The 17,558-nt window shown below is 44.7% G+C and overlaps 3 protein-coding genes across 7 annotated transcripts in view; all 3 read left to right on the top strand.

Moving 5' to 3' along the window:
- Nucleotides 1–2,912, top strand: part of malsu1 (mitochondrial assembly of ribosomal large subunit 1) — a 42,211-nt gene extending 39,299 nt beyond the window's left edge. Inside the window, exon 4 of the mRNA XM_063222686.1 lies at nucleotides 1,725–2,912. Coding sequence (XP_063078756.1) covers nucleotides 1,725–1,879 — 155 coding nt within the window. The 3' untranslated portion in view covers nucleotides 1,880–2,912. The remainder of the gene's footprint in view (nucleotides 1–1,724) is intronic.
- Nucleotides 2,913–3,623: 711 nt separating this feature from the next.
- Nucleotides 3,624–14,531, top strand: LOC134468735 (serine/threonine-protein kinase 31-like). Its single transcript, XM_063222610.1, has 8 exons — nucleotides 3,624–3,754; nucleotides 4,112–4,212; nucleotides 4,716–4,768; nucleotides 5,715–5,810; nucleotides 6,276–6,347; nucleotides 8,175–8,312; nucleotides 14,213–14,479; nucleotides 14,511–14,531. Exons 2-8 carry the CDS (start codon nucleotides 4,182–4,184, stop codon nucleotides 14,529–14,531), a joined length of 678 nt encoding a protein of 225 aa, XP_063078680.1. The 5' UTR covers nucleotides 3,624–3,754; nucleotides 4,112–4,181.
- The window catches only part of LOC134468808 (serine/threonine-protein kinase 31-like), a 112,147-nt gene continuing 109,105 nt past the window's right edge, over nucleotides 14,517–17,558 (top strand). For all 5 annotated transcript variants that reach the window (XM_063222683.1, XM_063222682.1, XM_063222681.1 and 2 more), the window contains exon 1: nucleotides 14,517–16,716. In XM_063222683.1, the coding sequence (XP_063078753.1) occupies nucleotides 14,570–16,716 (2,147 nt within the window). In that variant the 5' untranslated portion in view covers nucleotides 14,517–14,569. The remainder of the gene's footprint in view (nucleotides 16,717–17,558) is intronic.

Genomic DNA, 17,558 nt, shown 5'->3' with positions numbered 1-17,558 from the left:
AAGTCTGACGCCCTAACCACTCACCCATGACTGCCCTCAGAAATACCCTCAGATGATAAGAAAGTTCTCCCACTTGAGACTGTCTCTGTGTCTTGGTATGCCAAACCAAATCTTTGTGAGCAAATACTCAATCTCCAGTGAAAATGCTTGTCTTGGTATTGACACCAGTGTCTTAAGTAGGCATGCACATTCAACTTGACTGTTATACTCACCTCTTGACCAAACGAACCAATAAATCTCTCTACAGCAGAATCAATTCTCCCCCACCCAGCGAATAAAAAACAGCTCTACTCACCAAGAATACTGAGTCTCGATACTTACCAGATGCTCTGTCTCTGTGAAGCAATTGTCCTCGTCCACGGGTTGTAATTAAAGGGTATTTGTTTCAAAAGAGAGATCCAAAAGATAGCACACCTTGTGGGTCAAGTTTGCGCATCGACCAAACTGGTCTTCGGTTTATTTTAGCTTAGCAATAGCTGGTTTACAAAATCCAGTACAAGATAGTATGGGAATGTGAAATACTTTCCCTACTCTTTCAGAGAGTATTCCACAGCTAACAGAGATAATCTAAAAGTTAAGAAAATAACACTAAGAAAAAGCGCCAAATGCAAGTTAAAAGCGCAAAAAATTAAATCAATGCTCTACAGGCGAAGGTAGAGCTAAGAACCCAAAAAATCTGTCTTCTCTCTCCGCTTAAAGCCTCCCATAAGCGAAGAGAGGGGCCTCAGTGCTGAAGAGAGAAGAGTGTGAAGCTCAAAATAAGAGCTCACACGACTCAAGAGTCACTCTGAGCAAAATTCTACAGTTTTACAGTGCCTTTTATAGGTGATTTTGTGGTTGATGTCATCCGGAAGTCCTTAATATGGTCAGAGGAGGGACCCTCAGTGGTCTTGCAAAACTCCCTTTTGCGTCTGAATGAGGGGCCTCCGGAGATGACAGCTTTGTGTGACGTCTTTTTTTGCGCCATAGGAAGTTGACTTTCTTTCAGTGTAGGGCACAAAGATGTTATCTGTTCAAGCTTTATGTATCTGTATGTCTAACAGCAATGATTATATCTGTAGGTCTGAATGGTTGTATATGGGAAGACATATTTTTTGGCCTCTCCTGAAGTTCCAATCTTCCAACATTTTAAATCCAGCTGACATCATGTCGGTAGAATGTAGCTTCTGATGTAGTGAACTACTTTTCTGCACATTTTTGTAGCGTGGTAGCTTTAGTGTAGTGAAGCTTAATTTGTGGTTGAGTAGCTGATAGCTTAACTTAGCTTATCTAAGTAGCTTGCCCAACACTCATATATACGCATAAACACACAACCTCTCTTTCACCACCCCTCCTTCCTCTCCCCCATTTCCAATGCCTTTCTTCCTCACTCCTCCGCCGATCCATTTCTCTCTCCCCTCCTGCCTCTCTTCTTTCTTCCTGACCCTCTCGCTCTATCCCCCTCTCTAGATAAGATAGTTCAGATGAGATGTTGCCGAGCACCAGAGATCTGTGATTACTAATGATCTTCCTCTATATCTCTCTCTCTTGCTTCCTCTTTCCCTATCGCTCTTTTTTTCTCTCCTTCCTGCCGCTGTTTATCCCCCTCTCCTCTCCTGATGATTCTTCATCTGATATTGCTGAGTGCCTGAGACGTGTGATTACTAATGATCTCCTTCTATACCTCTCTCTCTCTCTCTCTCTCTCTCTCCCTCTCTCTCCCTCTATCCCCCTCTCCTCTCCAGGTGACATGGTTCTTCACCTGATGTTGCCGAGCACTAGAGAGACGTATGAGCTGGAGAAACTCTGGACTCTGCGTCACTATGACGACCAGCTATGCAGAATCCCCCCCGACATCTTGCCCCCCGACTTCATCTACGGGGCCGACGCACACAAGTGACATCATCTGCATGCAACGCCACCTATGGACTCCTATTACATATTGGGTGGCGCTCAAGACTAGTTCATCTTCTCCTGTTGCTCATGGCCACATTGTCCCGTGTTACCTTGCCTCCGTGGAGAAAACAATGGCTGTATTCGTGATGATGCATTTCTGCACAATCTGTGCAGAGCGCATGTGCAACGTGAAATTACTATGCATTCTGAAATTACTATGCATTAGAAATTTCTGCACGCTCCACAGACTGCACAGAAAAGTGCTGTCACGAACGCGACCAATAACATTTCCCTAATGTCAGCCTAGGCCAGTGGTTCTCTAGCTTTTTTGAACAAAAGCTCCCTTGACCTTGACATAAGCCTCCCAATGCCCCCTTGACCTCATCCTAAGCCTGCCAATGTCCCAGTAGACCATAGCAACTCAGCATGGCCCCCCTCTCAGCTGTATCCTTCTGAACCCCCCAGGGCTCCCCGATGCCCCCTGGGCGTCTGTTGAGCCCACGCTCAGAAACAGTAGCGTAGGCCGAGTAACTTTACCCCATTTAACATCCTGTTTGCAAATGAGATATTATGAATTATGCTTTTGAAATATGACAACATATTACGAGGTAAGGGTGGGATTTGAACCTGCAACCCTTTGCTCTTAAGAGCACCTCCTCAATCGTTAGGCCACAGCTGCCCCACAGTTCTGAACAAAACTTTGATCAGTAATGACATTGAGCCTTGTGTCACAAGGCCACGGGCATCAGGAAAGGACAAGATGAGCTAGTTTGAGTTGCACAGATGGCTTCTCAGTTGGTGATAAGTGTGTGTTTTAAACATGTACTATACGTGTGCGTGTGCGTGCGTGTGTGTGTGTGTTTGTGATTAAGGATACAACATGATTGTGTATGAGTGTGTGAGCGAGAGAGAGAAGGAAGTAGGCTGTCAGGGAGATTGATAGATGACTGTGTTGTATGTACATATACATGAATGTCTGTGTTATTTGTTTGAATATCTGTTTTATTTGCTTTAATAAAGGCATTTTGTTTTTGGAATTTGTTTCTGTTGTTTCATTTGGTTCTTTTGTCTTCAGTGTGCAATTTATTTGTCTGCCTTTAATCACATTTACCCGTGAAGTGTTTTATGTTTAAGTGTGTGTGTGTGTGTGTGTGTGTGTGTGTGTGTGTGTGTGTGTGTGTGTGTGTGTGTGTGTGTGTGTGTGTGTGTGTGTGTCAGGGATGGAAATAAGCACCCATCCACCGGCCAATGATGGGTGAATTTGGCCTTTGGCAGGTGAAATATATCAACCCACTCGTCACCTTGATGGGTGTTTTTTTTCTACAGGCGCCCGGGTTAATGCTGAATTATGCACAGCATCCAACATCAAAGCTTTAAGCATATTGGTAATGAAAAGAGTTATTAGCATCATAATAACGGAATTCATGACCTCTGAAACAAAAGTATTGATCAGAAAATGATCTTACTTGGCATTAAAATGTTTGGAACGGTTGAATATGAACTGGTAAAAATGGTGACTGGTAAAAATTGTCTTTGTGTGTGTGTATAGCTGGGATGAGGGGTAGGCCTGTCTTGTGTTCTGTTATTTTGGTATCAGACCATCTGAGCTGACTGACATCATTACCAATTGCGACGCTAGATGGCAGCACTGTTTCCGACATCAATATGTTGCCTTTCACGTTTGTTTTTGTGTGTGCTAATGTTTTTTTTGTAACTAGTCAAAGTAGGCCTATGCATACATAGGTGGATAATTGTAACATAAATCACCATTTATGCACTAGTGTGCGCCTTCGGCTCTGCAACCATCCAGCAATACGACACTAGTGATGCCATGCAGCGATTGAGTGGTGCATGACGGGACACGTTAGGACACCAACAGGTGAGTTGTGTTTTCGGTTGCTCATGTGGTATTGTTTGATAATCATAACAATTACACCCCGTTCTTGAGTACACAGAATGCATAAGCATGTGACTCTTGTTATTGGTGTTATGGGAGTGTTTTGAAGCTACACAAAATTGTTTGTAAATGCTGCATTAAACAGCCACACGTTAGCCCCCTCATCGGTGCTATCTTGTTAGCAGGTTACTTCATTTTTTAGTGTGCACTGTGCAGATAATTAAACTTAGTAAAGCCGAATAGTTTAAAACTATGTTTAAACACACACAAGACTGTATTTTCATGTTCCGACTCTGTCATGTTTGATGTTGGCTTTGCTATCCACCAATTTGTGTTCAGGTGTTTGTGGTTTTGGGTTCGCGTGCTTGTGTTTGTGCATGCGTGTGTGGAGGAAGCAGAATTTCTCGCGATGCAGTCTCCTGCGCTGGACCCCGGCCAGAGTGAGTAGAACTAGACAGCACTGTCATGTAGCTCTAGCCTACCTCTCTTTATTATGTCAAGGCCACAAGAACTCATGGTGCAGTAACTAAGCCAACATTGAAACGGAGAAAAATGGCTGCCTAAGATTTTCAAGTAGTTACTGGAAAAATTGACATCAATATCTCTAAATGACACACTTGGATAAGGCTGTCACAAGGTGTGATGATACCATTTTCAGTTTAAACTCAAATTTGACAGAATATGTAGTTATTGTACTTTACCTTTGTAAGGCAGCATATATGAGGATATTTTAAGATTTACGTATGGGAATCTGCTAATTATATCTGAGGAATAAGCTTAGTGGCCATTTGAATACGCTCACTTTGCTGTTCCTAGAGACATGTGTCTGTGGCATTGAAATAGTAACAATCATGTGATCAAAAAACGATTAAAAAAATGTCGATCCATTCAGACAATTTGTCAGCAACACTGTTTTACTTTGTGTGTGTGTGTTCCTCTCCAGTGGAGCTGGTTGCTGTTACGTACGTGAGCGATGGCCTGACCTTCTGGGCACAGGTAGGCCACTGCGTGCGTGCGTGCGTGCGGCACGCGCATGTGCCTGTAAGAGAGCACAGGTACCACTGGGTTCATAGGTGTGTGTGTGTGTGTGCGTGTGCGAGAGAAAGCAAAGCGAAAGCCCCATTGTTATTGTGCCACAGAACTGAAACTCCTATTGTCATTGTGGCACAGCACACAATACAATTGCATTTATGCCTCATCCATGTAAAGGGGCAGCCCCAAACAGTGTCTTAAAGGGATGTGCCACACTCAGGTCAAATTGGTCTCCACACAGTCACGAGACTTGAATAAGCACACATCTCATTGAGGTATCCCAATGACGTTCCATGGTGTGCATCGGCTGTGTTTCTATATTGGTGCCTTCCCCCTCTCCCTGGTCGTAGACATCCGCTCCGGTTCCCAACACAGCCAACCTCCGGAAACAAGCATGGCAATCAGCTCCCAAGATACCTTTCACTTGCCCACTCACACCACATACAGTCAAGGCATGTACACATGCATATCTCAGTCTCCCAATGCCGGCTGGACATCTCCACTCTATGAAACAGCGTGATGACATTTTCCCCCTGTGTCAGTTGGGAAGCAGAATCTCTCTCCCTCTACCGCAACAGCTGTATAAAAAGATCCCCTCCCCTAAGACTCAATCATTCAATTAGTGGTCCCATACTCATTCAATCAATTCCTTTTCTACAGACATAGTTTCACTCCCATAGTCCAACCCCTAACAAGTGAATCTGCATAAAAGTCCATAACAAAACATAAAGGCAGTTAAAATCACAATGTGACATGTGCACAACGCCACACCATCAAACCAGTCACCTCGTCAGGTGTTACTCACCCTCTGCCTTTGGCCTTTGGATGTTTGTGTGTATGTGCATCTGTAGGATGCGGGTGATGAGGAGGACAGTACGGTAACTGTGTGTGTGTGTGTGTGTGTGTGTAGGATGCTGATGATGAGGAGGTGGCAGAGAGGATTGGAGAGCAGCTGGAGACCATCTGCCAAACTGCCGCAGCCGCGCACACACTCTCTGCTGACAAAGTACACACACACTCTCTCACTCTCTCTCACTCTCTCTCTCTCTCTCTCTCTCTCTCTCTCTCTCTCTCTCTCTCTCTCTCTCTCTCTCTCTCTCTCTCTCTCTCTCTCTCTGTGTTTCTTCACAATGTACACACCGTCTCTTTCTCTCTCCAAACAAGGTACACATACACACACACACATAGTGTGTGTGTGCTTTTGTGTGTCTCTTGTCAGTAGAGAGAGAGAGACTGAAAGTGCACTTGTATATACAAGTGTTGTATGCTATGATTATGGCCTTGGTTGGATAATGTAAAGAGCGCCTGCCAAATGTAGTGTAATGGAATGTATGTAATGCTATGTATGTAGTAATTGCTTGTATTGACTCGACAATCTTTACTCGCTTGAATGCTCTCTTTGTAAGTTGCTTTGAATAAAAGTGTCTGCGTGTGCGTGTGCGTGCGTGCGTGCACGGGCATGGGCGTGCAGGTGTACGCTGCAAGGTATGCTGAGGACCAGTGCTGGTATCGATGCAGAGTTATGCACGAGATGGAAAAGACTGTGAGTAGAACGTACACCCACACACACACACACACACACACACACACACACACACACACACACACACACACACACACACACACACACACACACACACACACACACACACACACACACACACACACATCCCCATTGTGGTAGTTAGATTACATGACTAACATTTATGGTTTACGCCTCCAGGGGAGGCTACCTACCTATTATAATGCAATACTTATGGGGATATGCAGTTAGTACAGAGAAGAAGACGGATCAAGCCACAGGCTCAAACTCACCAAAACTTTCGGACTATCTCACTCTTTATGAACATACGAACAACTGCTCACCGATGCTTGGCTGTGGGCAAATCGTGACGGCCTAGCTACCTGCTACACTGGGTTGGTCCGCTGCTGTGGCTGCTCGAGCTACACAACACCTGCTGTTTCCATTGCTGCGTCCGACGTCACTTTGCTGCTCCAGCGAGTGTGGACTGTGGACTGTGGAGGAGGAGAAAGGGCACGATATACACTTTTCTATCACGATAACGATATATATCGTCATATTGCCCAGCTCTAATCTCCATTAAACGTGACTGTTCCATTTCATCATGGACTTAAACTTTCCACTGCCGTCTATTTTTGTTGTGTCCCTGTTATGTACTCTGTATGTCTTTGAGTGTTTGTATGTTATTTGTTTATGGCCTAGGCCTATCTGTAAAGCGTCTTTGAGTGCCATGAAAAGCGATATATAAAATAAATGTATTATTATTATTATTGTATGAATGTGAAATATTAAACGGCATGAAGCCAAAGAGACCACCTTCTAGTGTGATGATTGCTACAGCCATCGTAGGATATCACACCCATCCTTGTGTGCGTGTGTGTGTGTGTGTGTGTGTGTGTGTGTGTGAGAGAGAGTGAGTTGGTGTGTGCTCTCTGTTGACTATGGTGTGTGTGCAGGTGTGCTCTTCGTTGACTATAGTAACAGATGTGTGTGCGTGTGTGTATAATGTGTGTGCGTGTATAATGTGTGTGTGTGTGTGTGTGTGTATGATGTATGTACACCACTCTCCAAAAGAGTTGTCGCCTATCCATCTGTTTGGAATAACAGCTAATAACCTGACTTTCAATTAATCACTTGGCTTCAGAAGTCACTCATATGAAAGCTACAACCCTCCCGAATGAAAATGTATGTACAAAAATAAATTTCATGCACCAAAGAAAGATTGACCCTTTAATGAACACAGACAGGGCAGATTTTCACAAGACAAAAGTTTTGTCGCCTATCGAACATAATGTGAAAATGAGCAGATAAGTCACTTCAAAACACTTCAAATACGCAGATCGGGTGTCATACTTAATCACTGATTCACTCACACCTCTCCAGAAAATCAACTTTGGCCTTAGGTGTATGTTTAGGGTCATTGTAATCATGGAAAGCAACACAATGAAAATCAATGGAGTTCAATGAGAGATGGTGACATATTTGCTATTCGTAGAGCAATACATGTTTAACTTCATGATTTAATCAATGATAAAAGCCCTGAAACACCTGCAGCATGCATGCAGCTCTTCATAAGAGCTGTATCCGTACCATGTTTCTCTTTATGAAAGTCAGGTTATTAGCTGTTATTCCAAACAGATGGATAGGCGACAACTCCTTTGGAGAGTGGTGTATGTATGTATGTGTATGTAATGTTTTACTTGTTCGTTGACTATGGTAACAGGTGTGTGTGTGTTTGTGTGCAGGTGTGTGTTCTCTTCGTTGACTATGGTAACAGGTGTAGGTGTGTGTTCTCCTTGTTGACTGGTAACAGGTGTGTGTGTGTATGTAATGTTTGTGTGTATTCAGGTGTGCGTTCTCTTCGTTGACTATGGTAACAGCGAGGAGGTGGAGCGCCCTCTGATGGAGATTCCAGATTCACTTCAACAGCCGTCGCTCGCCAAGAGATACCAGCTGTGGGGCATCACACACACACAGTCGCAACAGGTACACACACTCACTCACTCACACACACACACACACACACCAGCCGCCACTCACCAAGAGATACCAGCTGTGGGGTAACACACACACACACACACACACACACACACACACACACACACACACACACACACACACACACACACACACACACACACACACACACACACACACACAGGTGCTCCTAAATGTAAAAAAATAGGGGCACAGATAAAAATTTAGGAGCATTTTTCACAACACTTTTGTTGGGGGGGGGGTGTTATGTAAAATACTGCATGTATTTTACATACAATGCACAGAGTATGGTTGTGTTTAACACAGAAAACATTTTGGCCAAGGTTGGTGGAGGGTTAGCCAGAATCAGACTTGTAACCTCATGAAAAAGGTGTTGTGCAATTTATGGGGAGAAATTGAAGGGCTGTTTCTTCATCTTTTCATCATGTTTTCCAACACTGGGGTATGGGGTCACCTGGAATTCCAATGGGGTCCCCTGAAATGTAGGTGTGAAATAAAAAATACCAATAAATATCACTAATTAATACACAATCCATATAGGCTACTGTAGTCTTATACTGTCAGAAATATCCACTGGTTTAATAGCCAGAAAGTTTGCTCAGTCATGGTTTTGGTTGTGAAAAAAGTGGGGTCCCCAGAAATTTAGGATATAATATAGTCCCAGTGCAAAACGTGTTGGGAACCACTGCTATGCCATAAATCACAGTTCCCATTATTATTATTATTATTATTATTATTATAACTTTGTGATTAAAAGCATGTAATCACATGCTCACGGAACTAGATTAAACATACTACACATTAATTCAACGGGCTTTATTATAGTTTTTGTTTCCTCAGACGCATGGGTTGGAACGGTGTGAAATGAAACTGGGAGCAGCAAAATTATCTCACTGTGTTGGCTGCTCTTTCTGACAGCCTACAGCACCGGTAGCTACTGCTAGACTTAACATTTGCGCGCACTGCACACTACTTGTGAATGCTCCTCGAACTATATCTTGACTAGACTAGGCTACTTTGATTGCGATTGCATTTTTTTTGCGAAGTCAATGCGAAGACAGCGGTTTGGGAAACGCCAAAACAGCGACGTCTTTTAAATCACATGAGCTAGCAAACCGAGTGGCTTTTCACTATCGGATTCAAGAGGTTTCCTGTTAGCAATGCAAACTCCCGAATTTGAACGTTTTAAACAGCAGCCCATTTCGAAAAGCTGTAACCTGTAAGAAGTTTTGGCACAGAACATCCGACTTAGAGATGAGGCGTGCGCGCCCTATAACTGTTGATGCCACCAGGGTTCTGTGCGATTCTGTTTTTTTTTCTTTTTTTTTCTGAGCTACGGGAGCAGAGATGGTTCAATCTTAGCCAACATGGATTTCAAGCAACATTGACTTTTTTTGAAGTGCATTCGCAATGGAGTTTGACGCTGTCTATCTGACAGGCTGTGTGCGTGTATGCGACGGGGACCGCAGGGAATCGGGGGAAATAATGCGCAGCTCTCGCAATCATGCACTCGAACTCAGGAGCAAAATGCGAATGACTGGGTTGAAATGCATATTCGCACAGGTGCGCCCGTTTTATTTTTCTTCCTCGCACAGTCAAAAATTTAGGCTTAAAATGCGACCGATTGGTCGCAATGTACAGCCCTGACACACACACACACACACACACACACACACACACACACACACACACACACACACACACACACACACACACACACATTCTCACACCACCCTCCTGCTCGCCAAGTGATACCAGCTATGGGCCATCACACGCACACACACATCCCTACAATCCACACACCCAATCCCTAACCCTAACCTGTCAGTAGATAAATGGTTTTGCACCTCTATAGCTTTGTCATTACTTCCATTTGTGTTTAGGGTATGGATTTCCTGGTCAACATGATTGTTGGTCAGCATTTAGATGTGTCTAATGTGTTAGAGCCATTTTGCCTATTTTTGTGTCTGAGGAACTTCCGAGTTATTATTTATATATTTTGGTTATGGAATCATGGTATTTATGTTTATGGAATTCTATTCGGTAATTATTGGTTATTTATTTTGTTGTTGGACTGTCTTGCTTGAGCTGCTCGGTTTAAGTTGTTTGAGGTGATGTGTCTGTGATGTGTTTGAAGTGACGCCGCGTTTGCCTGCTATGCGCCCAAGAGATGGAACGCCCTCCCCATCGAGATCCGATCAGCCACCTCCGTCGACTCCTTTAAGAAGCAGCTGAAGACCCACCTCTTCATCCTTGCCAACTCCTAGCTGCCAAGGCGTCATAGTGTCCCAGCTGCCGCAGCGCCCTTACTACTCGCAATCCAGCCCTGGCAGGGGGCTCCCCTAGGTGGCCGCTGGTCTCTGCCTGAGGTTTCTTCCTGACTACAGGGGGTCTTTTTTCTCAGACCTCACTGAGCTTTTTTTCCCCCCTCACAACTATGAATCAAGCGAAAGGGAGTTTTTCCTCACCCCTGATGCCACCAGGGGCCGCACCTGAGCGCCCAATCTCTGTGTGACTATCTATGACTTATGGTAGGCCCAGCCACTATGGACCTTACACATCTAAGAATCCTGGTCCTAACCTACGTTGACCTTATGACTCTACATTCTCTGTCTATCTCTTCTTCCTCTGCCTTCCTGCTTTTTCTGCCTCTCCTCTATACCTCTCCTTTTAAATCTATCTCTAACAATGTTTTTTTCCCATTTGTTAAGCACTTTGAGTTACATGCCTTGTATGACACAGTGCTATACAAATACAATTATTATTATTATTATAATTGGCTTTGGATGACGTTTCATAAAAGCGCGTCACTCAGATAAAAGCGTGTCACTCAGCCTTTTGTTTGTACCTTTTAGTTAAGTTGGATTTCGAACAAATAAATAGGCTTTATTTTTCTACGACGCGCGTTGGGCCAAAGTTTTTATCCGCTCGAGAAGAGACAGCTGCGAAGCTGCCTCTACATAATGCTTTTTGTGTATATATTACATTACATTACATTTTGCAGACGCCAAAGATCAGAGCATACATTGCAGATACAAAGCGCACAGGAAATCTAGTGATCTATTGAAAACAAGTGCAGATGCCAAGTAGGGTTAGTAAAAGTACATTAGCACAGGGTTAAGTAGAGTACATCACCCATATACACTACCGTTCAAAAGTTTTGGGTCACCTTCATTGTTCCAGTTATTTGTTTGCAATTCAAGTCGCAAACATATTTTAAATAGATTGAAATGGAATAATGGAAAGTACTGAGCAGCCACAGGTGAAAAAAGGTTTGATTACTCATAAAATTGGTTAACCTGGACAGAAGAGTGAAATCTAACCAAGCTTTTCCCTCATTTATTACATAGAAATATTTTTTTCTACAGACATTTCTTTGGTTTATCAGAGAATGTATGGAACTATTGGAAAACTCAGTGTCTGCCCTTTCCAATGGTAAGTGTATGACATTTGTTGAGTTGTTACCTCGTCCCCAATTTCAAGTCAAAGTAGCTGCATTATTTTCTAGCCATCAGAATGAACCTACTTATGAATGACCGATCCATTGTCTCAACGATGTTTTAGTGTGCAAGCCAGTGCCATACATCGTTGGAAAGTGTAGATTCTCCAATTTCAAATGATGTGTATGTCATCCATATGTCATTTGCTTCAAGCGCTGCCTTTTCTGCGGCAGCCTTTGCGCGCAGGGAGGAGACAGCGGAGACATTTGTTGTTTTTGACCCAGCCTTTGACCCAGTTTTAGAGACGCTGTCTTCTGGGTTAATTTCTGGTTGTGCGTTAGACTTTCCTTTTTGCCATTCATCCATTTAATTACAAAAACTGTCAAACAGTGCCATCTTAGGCTCCTACCATTCGGCCTGATCCTGATCCCTCCTCAATCATGCACGATTGAGACAGATACATGGGTGGTTGACGTTTAAGGGCGTAACGCAAAAAAAAAAAAAGTTTTTCAAATTCCTGAAAAAAATGATGGATAAAAATTGGAAAAAAAAGAGAAAAAAATAAAGCACTTAGTGGTCTGTGGAATTTCACCTTATTTTTTTGCCATTTTTGGGAAAATGTGTCCTGCATCAACACATTGCATAGGCATGTCACACCGCAGGAAAATGGAGTCACACCACAGGGAATTCACTGCATTATGGCAATTTTAATCCTTTTGTATACATTACATGACTGACATCTGAGCTCATGCTAACTTGATAATGATATTGTGTTTAATCTTAATATGTGTTTTCATTTATAAAAAACTTTTTTTTCCTTCTATAAGAGCAGTCACACCACAGGACACCATAAAATGAACCTAAGCATTGCGTGACAGAAAGATTGCAATATGAAGACATATTAAGAGGTTAAGATTCACCTTTAACTTCCACAGCACTCTCCAATAACTGAGGTACTGACTGGTTAGGAGCCAGTCTTTAAGACCCTTGTAGTTGGCCTTGCAGCTGCCCATTCACAAACATTGACATACATGTCACCCCACAGGACGCAATTTGTGTTACGAAATTGAACTTGTAGTTAATAATACTGTCTTGAGTTTTTTTCACATTCACATATCTTAATATAAAGTTAATATTTATGCAATCATGCCAAATGCTTCATACATTATTCAAAATGTTGTTGGTTAATTTATATATATATTATATTCCAGGTTTCATTAATGTTACGGTCACACCGAAGGATATTTGACATATAAACCTTTGCATAAATCTTAACAAAAATGTTTCTTCTCATCTAAGACTAATATGAAACATAATGTACCACATCTTCTTTCATTGACATTTGTTTTTTAAAGGAAAAATAACAGTTTTGGAGGTTTTTAACCAATGTTACGAAAAAACAAGGCGTCCCGTCTCCCACCCACATGCGCATCATTGAACTCATTCATCGCTCTTTGTAATTCATCAGATCTTTCATTAAGTCATGGGTGAGCGGTTAGGGCGTCAGACTTGCATCCCAGAGGTTGCCGGTTCGACTCCCGACCCGCCAGGTTGGTGGGGGGAGCAATCAACCAGTGCTCTCCCCCATCCTCCTCCATGACTGAGGTACCCTGAGCATGGTACCGTCCCACCACACTGCTCCCCATGGGGCGCCACTGAGGGCTGCCCCCTTGCACGGGTGAGGCATAAATGCAATTTCGTTGTGTGCAGTGTTCACTTGTGTGCTGTGGAGTGCTGTGTCGCAATGACAATGGGAGTTGGAGTTTCCCAATGGGCTTTCGCTTTCAATTTCGCTTAATTGTTTCATTATCTGCATGAGCTTCCATTCGTTTCACGTGAAATCAGACACTTTGAAATCTGTGTCGGTCGGGTTCCAATCATACTTGCTGTGCCTGTTTAGTAGCGAGGTAGCACCCCAGAACAGCATTTGTGTGAATCTGACACCAATATTAAGGGAGAAACAGACTAGCAAAGGTTTACATCATATGTAAACCTTTGCTAGTCTGTTTCTCCCTTAGGACACTATACATTCAGCCTTGATTTATATCAGTCAGTGTAAGTCACAAAAATATGTGAGGTGTTATTTGAAAGCTCTTTTCTGTCTCTACAAATTGTGTGTTACTCACGGACCAGAGAGTCTCGGAGCACGCAACGATCCTTCCTTAGTTTTGTCCTTGTAATCAAAATTTGAAATGATGACAATAGCAGCGACTTCAAAAATACACAAGTATCCATCAGCATCACCATTCATATCGCCTATCGGCACAACCCTAGTAGTACGTAGGGAGCGGATGGTTTCAGTCAACCATGGTCGGGATTGGGAATGCACAGGTTGTTCAGGCAGGAGTTCAGTGTGGAGCTGAGCAACTCCACATCACTCCGCAGTATCCACATCTTGTGAGCGTTCTGGGTGTGTTTGTTTATGTGTGTTTGTTTGTGTCTGTTTAGGGTAAGGACCTCCTGATTGACATGATCTGTGGTCAGCACGTGAGTGTGTGTAAGCGCTCGGTGTGTTTTGACGGAACGTTACTGGTGACGGCTCTACGGGGACAAGAGGATGTAGGGGCGGAGCTAACCACCCTGCTGGCCAATCAAGCACCCCCCTCTACCCTATCGACCAATAAAGCGGCCTCCTCAATCCTATCGACCAATAAAGCGGCCTCCTCAATCCTATCGACCAATCAAGCGGCCTCCTCAATCCTATCGGCCAATCAAGTGGCCCCCTCCACCCTACTGGCCAATCAAGTGCCCCCCTCTACTTCACTGACCAATCAAGCGCCCCCCTCCACCCTACTGGCCACACAGATGAAACCCATAGACATTACCATCCTACAGATGAAACCACCCTCACCCCAAATTAGCCCTCCTGCCCCCACTGCTCCCTCCTCCTCAAATGTCTCCTCCTCCTCCTCTCCTCCCACCTCCTCCTCTCCACCCATCTTCTCCCCTTCAAATGTCACCTCCACCTCCTCTCCTCTCGCTCCCCTGACCCCAAGCACCTCCTCTCTCAGGCCTCCAAAAACATGCCCCACCTCCTCCTCCTCCATCTCACAGATGAAGACCCCCACACCCCAAATTAGCCCTCCCCCTCCTTCCATCTCCCCCAACACTACCTCCCCCTCCACAGCCCCCTTCTCCTCCTCCTCTCCCCCGTTGTCTCCCCTGACCACAGTCAGGAGACCCCCTGTACTCCTCCCCATCTCCTCCCTCTCAGCCTACATGCCCCAAACCCCTCCTCCCTCCCCCGCTGAGCCGAAACTGTCCCCCCTCACTGACACCACGCCTCCCCCTCCCCAAATGACTCCCCCGTCCCCCCACCTCCCGTCCACCTCCTTTCTCCCCACCTCCTTCTTCCTGACTCCTCCCCCTCCCCTCCGCCCGCCCTCGACACGTATCAACAACTCCTCCTCATCTCCTCTCCCCTCCTCCTCTCCCAGGACCAACCTCGCTTCCTCCTCTCCTTTCATCTCCTCTTCTCCTCTCTCCTCCTCTTCTCCTCCTCTCACCTCCTCTTCTCTCCTATCCTCCTCTCCTCCTCACTCCTTCTCTTCTCCTATGCCCTCCTCCTCTCCTCCTCTCACCTCCTCCTCTCCTAATACCAGCTCCTTTTCAGCCCTGAGTAACACTACTACCACTCAAACCTTCTCCTCTCTGAGGCCCCCTAAAACCTCCCCCCTCTGCTCCTCTCCTCTCACCTCCTCTCATCCTAATGTTACCCCCTCTCCTCCGTCCTCCCCAAACATCTCCACCTCCTTTTCTCCTCTCTTACTTGCCTCTCCTAACCCCACTCCCAAGCCTCCCTCCTCCTCTCCTATCACCTCCCATACCCCAAACACCATGAACCTCTCCTCCTCTCTAAATATTACTCCCTCCTCCTCACTTCCCTCCTCTCATCCCTCCTCCTCTGCTTCCTCCTCTCTTCTCACCTTCATGAGACCCCCAGGCTCCTCCCCCCTCACCTGCACTCTTCTCTCCTCCTCTCCTCTCGCCTCTCCATTTTCCTTTACCCTCAGCCTCCCCTCTCCCAATCCAAACAGCCTAAACACCTCCTCCACCTCCTCTCTCACCCCAAACTCCTCCACTACCAATCGAAACACCTCCTCCTCTCCAAACCCTAACACCTCTTCTGCCTCAAATGTCGTCCCCTCCACCTCCTCTCCTCTCGCTCCCCTGACCCCAAACACCTTCTCTCTCAGGGCTCCAAAAACTTTCCCCATGTCTTCCTTCTCCTCCTTCCCCATCTCCTCTTCCTCTCTCTCCTCCCTTCCAAATACCTCTCCTCTCTCCTCCGCTTCCTCTCTCTCCTCCTCCTCCTCCTTCTCTAGAATCTCTCCTCCCCATACCTCCCGCTTTTCTCCTCTCACCTCCTCCCCAGCCCAGACCCCAAGCATCCTCCCTCCCATTGCCTCCTCCTCTTCATCCATTCCTACCTCCTCCTCTCCTGCAGTTACTGCCCAGACCACAAACACCTCCCCTCTCATTGCCTGTTTTTTTCCTCTTACCCCAAACCCCATCACCACCACAACCTCCTCCTCCACTGCTGTCTCCACCTCCTTCTCCTCCACTGCTGTCTCCCCCGCCTCCTCTTCCTCCTCCACTACTGCCTCCTTTTCTGACCCCCAGCCCTCGTCCACCATCTCCACTCGAAACAACAGCATCTCTGCTTTACCTACGCCCGACATCTCAAACGCTTCTGCCCCCGATACCCCTGACACCTCCAAATCCACTTCCGAAACCCAAAACGCCTGCTCCTCTCCTCTCATTACTGCTCATATTCCAGACAACACCTCAACCACCACCCCCGACACCACAAACACCCCCTCCTCCAAAACCCAATGCCCCTCTTCTCTCCCATCCCCCACTAGTCACTCCCCCCTACCATGGCCACTCTCATCCACAGAGAGAGCCTATCAGGCAGAGGCAGACGACTCACTGGCAGTATCCCACCTCAGGTAGCTCGCTCACTCACTCACTCACTCACTCACTCACTCACTCACTCACTCACTCACTCACTCACTCACTTACTCTCACTCTTTCTTAAGTGTTATCATCCTACCTTAGCGTACTTCTAACCTTTATGGAGATAAGTTTGGGTGTCATGCCCCCTTTTCGAAAAATAGAAATTGCACACGTAAATTACAAGCAGCTTTGCGGTCCTCTTTGGTTTAAAGATAAGATACAAATGAAGAGTTCAGATGCAAAACCCCTTAACTCCATTTCTGAAGACCTGCACTTCTATATTTTTAGAGAACTCCGTTGTTGGTTTGATTTACATTCATGTAGTTGATGATACATATAAATAGTTATGTTACATAAATAAATAAAAAAAAAATGCAATTTTGTATATGTATTATTATATTTATTGTAATATGCAACTCTTCAAATACAGGCCTTACCATGGCCATGTGACCTCAGTTTCTGTACTTGGAAATACAGCTCCAGGCCTTTTTATTAGAATACCATGAAAAAGTTGATTTATTTCCATAATTCCATCAATAATGTTAAACTGTCATGGATTGTAGATTCATGGCCCAGTTTTTTAACTATTCCAATCATTATTTTTTTTCTTTTGATATACGTTGGCCTTCCAGCTCAAAAAACCCATGAATTGGGGAATTCGCATTATTAGAATATTGTTATAAAATCACATTTTTCTTCATCAAAATTCGGGTCACATTATATCAGTTGAAATTTGGTAGTTTCTACATAACTTGCAATGGTCAATACTTGGTTAGGACATTCTCTGTCTTCATAATAGCCATGATGCGTTTAACATTGAAGTCAATGGAAAAAC

Source organism: Engraulis encrasicolus, chromosome 18 (assembly GCF_034702125.1).
Source record: "Engraulis encrasicolus isolate BLACKSEA-1 chromosome 18, IST_EnEncr_1.0, whole genome shotgun sequence".
In the NCBI taxonomy this organism is placed as follows: Eukaryota; Metazoa; Chordata; class Actinopteri; order Clupeiformes; family Engraulidae; genus Engraulis; species Engraulis encrasicolus.
Note: the sequence above shows the minus strand (reverse complement) of the source record. Positions and strands in the feature narration are given on the sequence as shown.